Source organism: Pagrus major, chromosome 21 (assembly GCF_040436345.1).
Source record: "Pagrus major chromosome 21, Pma_NU_1.0".
Lineage (NCBI taxonomy): Eukaryota > Metazoa > Chordata > Actinopteri > Spariformes > Sparidae > Pagrus > Pagrus major.
Genome location: NC_133235.1, coordinates 13,495,068 through 13,497,511, shown reverse-complemented (window position 1 = coordinate 13,497,511; position 2,444 = coordinate 13,495,068). Strand labels below are relative to the sequence as shown.

The following is a 2,444-nucleotide window of genomic DNA, read 5'->3' as shown; positions in this document are numbered from 1 at the left end:
ATGCAATCAACCAAATGTCATCCAGAAATCCTTTTATTTAACATCTCTATCTCTGCTGTCACTGTGTTTGTTGTCTGCTAATAAAACTAAAAAAAAGCTGTAAATGTTTAAATTGATTTCACAGATTTTTTAATATCATTGGTCACATGCTGTTAACACAATGCTGTTAAATGTTGCTACTGAGCTGAGCCCATCACAGGCTCACCTGACCAACCAGGGGTGTGGCAACACACAAGCTCTATAAATAAAAGCATGTGAAGAATTTCATTCATGACATGGACAAAGCTCATCCACTGAGCTCCAGCACTCTCAGAGCAAACCTACCTGGCAGGCTCACCATGCTCGGATCACTCTCACTCCACCGGCTCGTCTCGTGCACCCTGCTGCTTCTCGTCCTCAGCTCAGGGGAGAGCCGGCCTCACAAAGACGCACCTGACGTGGACGGCCAGAGGGTCCTGCTCATGGAGGCGGTGAAGTCGGGGATCCTCAGCACGTTGGGGATGGACAGGGAGCCCAGGCCGACCCAAAAAGCCTCGGAGGAAGAGCTGAGGAAGATGTATCAACTCTACAGGGAGAAACTGAGGGAGATGAGAGGAAACACCAGCCAGACGACAGAGGAAACCTGGCAATCCAACATGTCTACTGTGCTCTTTCCAGCTACAGGTGAGATGATTGTTAGACAGGAAGACACTTGGGCCTCATTTAGCTCTTTCCTAACTTGAATGACTGATATGAAAAGCCAATTTGGAAAGTTTGAGTGGGAGCAGAAAAGAACGCATATAACTAGTTCATAAAATCTTGCAGTGACAGGTTACGTCTGCAGACAAAAACTATTGTGCCGCTGCGGTTGCCCTATAAATAACTTCTCTCTCAACTTTATCTGTGCAGAGCTTTAAACATCTCCCCGTGGTTGTACATATAACCTGTAGCAAAACAAAGCGAACACATTCCTGCAAGCTTTTAGAAATCATGAGCGTGACAGGCACACCTTGTGTTTGATGTTATACTTTAAACACATGGTTCTAAAAATTGTCATCAACTTGTCATCAACAAGAGAGGATTCACATTCAAAATAAGAGTTTATGAGTCATAAATGTAGCTTGTCAAATCATTACAGGACGTTGGTTCTGATGAATCTTTTTCTTGTTTTGTCTTTTCAGTGGAGCCGATGAAAACGCTTCGGAGGGGAGAACAAACGCAGTCAGGTCATCGCTGGCAGTGGTACAGAGCTGTTTTCCATAAGAACCCCAATATCCAGGATGAGCTGACACTCACTCGGGCTGAGCTGAAGATTTCCAGGCAGGTTTTAGACAAACCCACTTCAGTTAAGCCTGAGGTGAGACGAGAGATTAAAGTTAAAGTCAATAGGATGAAGCCGATGAACTCACCAGTTCATGCCAATGTGTCAGACACTCAAGAAGCGATGCTGGACATGAGCCCTGAGGTGGAGAACTGGATGGGGACTGAAGGTGTCCAGGCACTGATTGTGGACGTTGGCGTAGTTGTGGTTGGAGAAGACGCCCTCAAGTCAAATCCAACTATCTTTCTGGAACTGGGCCTCATAAAGCCCGAACCAGCCCGCAGGTCGAAGCGCTCCAACAAGGAGGACATCTGCGACGAAGAAGGATGGTGCTGCCGGAAGTCCATCATTGTGTCCTTCAAAGACATCGGCTGGACGGACTGGGTGGTGGCCCCGGCTGAGTACACCATGCATTTCTGCGACGGCACCTGCCCACACAACTACAAGCCTGCCAGCATGCACACGCAGGTGAAGTCTCGGCTGCACCAGATCACCAAAGGAGGCACGCCTCGGCCCTGCTGCGTGCCGGCCGCCTACGAGCCCATGGTCCTCATGCACTATGACAGCAGGGGAAAGTTGAAGCTGACGCCTTTCGACGACCTGATTGTCAGCAAATGTAACTGTGCCTGAGAGAAAAAAAGTCTGTACTTTAAACCCTGACCTTTGGGAGAACATTACCATGAGAACAATTAGTTACATGCTGAAAAAGAACTTGAAGTGTTCCTTAATTTTTATTTTGGAACAATTGCAGTGTTTCTCACTGTTGAACCAAAATTAAAATGATCCACTAGTACTTTATTTTGAAGTCGAAGAGACGTGTTACAGCTGCACAGAGCAACTGACTTGTTTGGCATTGTGGATCAGGCAGTAGATCTGTTTATTCACATTATTTATTTTAAGTTATGGTCTTAAACTTATTACTTACTTGTGTTTTGTGTGTTGTTATATGTTACAGCATATTTTAGTACAGCTTACTATTTAATTTTACTGCCATTTATTATTTAAAGTACTGTTTTGTTTTATGAGGCGTATGGTTTAGATATTATGTTTGTTGTCTTATACATTTCATTAATAAATGTACTGATGTATTTGTTGCACTTGAATGTATCAACTGGCACATTTCATAATAAACACATGAGCAAGA

At 44.6% G+C, this 2,444-nt stretch overlaps 1 protein-coding gene across 1 annotated transcript; it reads left to right on the top strand.

Annotated features, from left to right (window-relative positions):
* Positions 1–299: 299 nt before the first annotated feature.
* Positions 300–2,444, top strand: gdf15 (Growth differentiation factor-15). Its single transcript, XM_073491476.1, has 2 exons — positions 300–663; positions 1,161–2,444. Exons 1-2 carry the CDS (start codon positions 339–341, stop codon positions 1,928–1,930), a joined length of 1,095 nt encoding a protein of 364 aa, XP_073347577.1. The 5' UTR covers positions 300–338; the 3' UTR covers positions 1,931–2,444.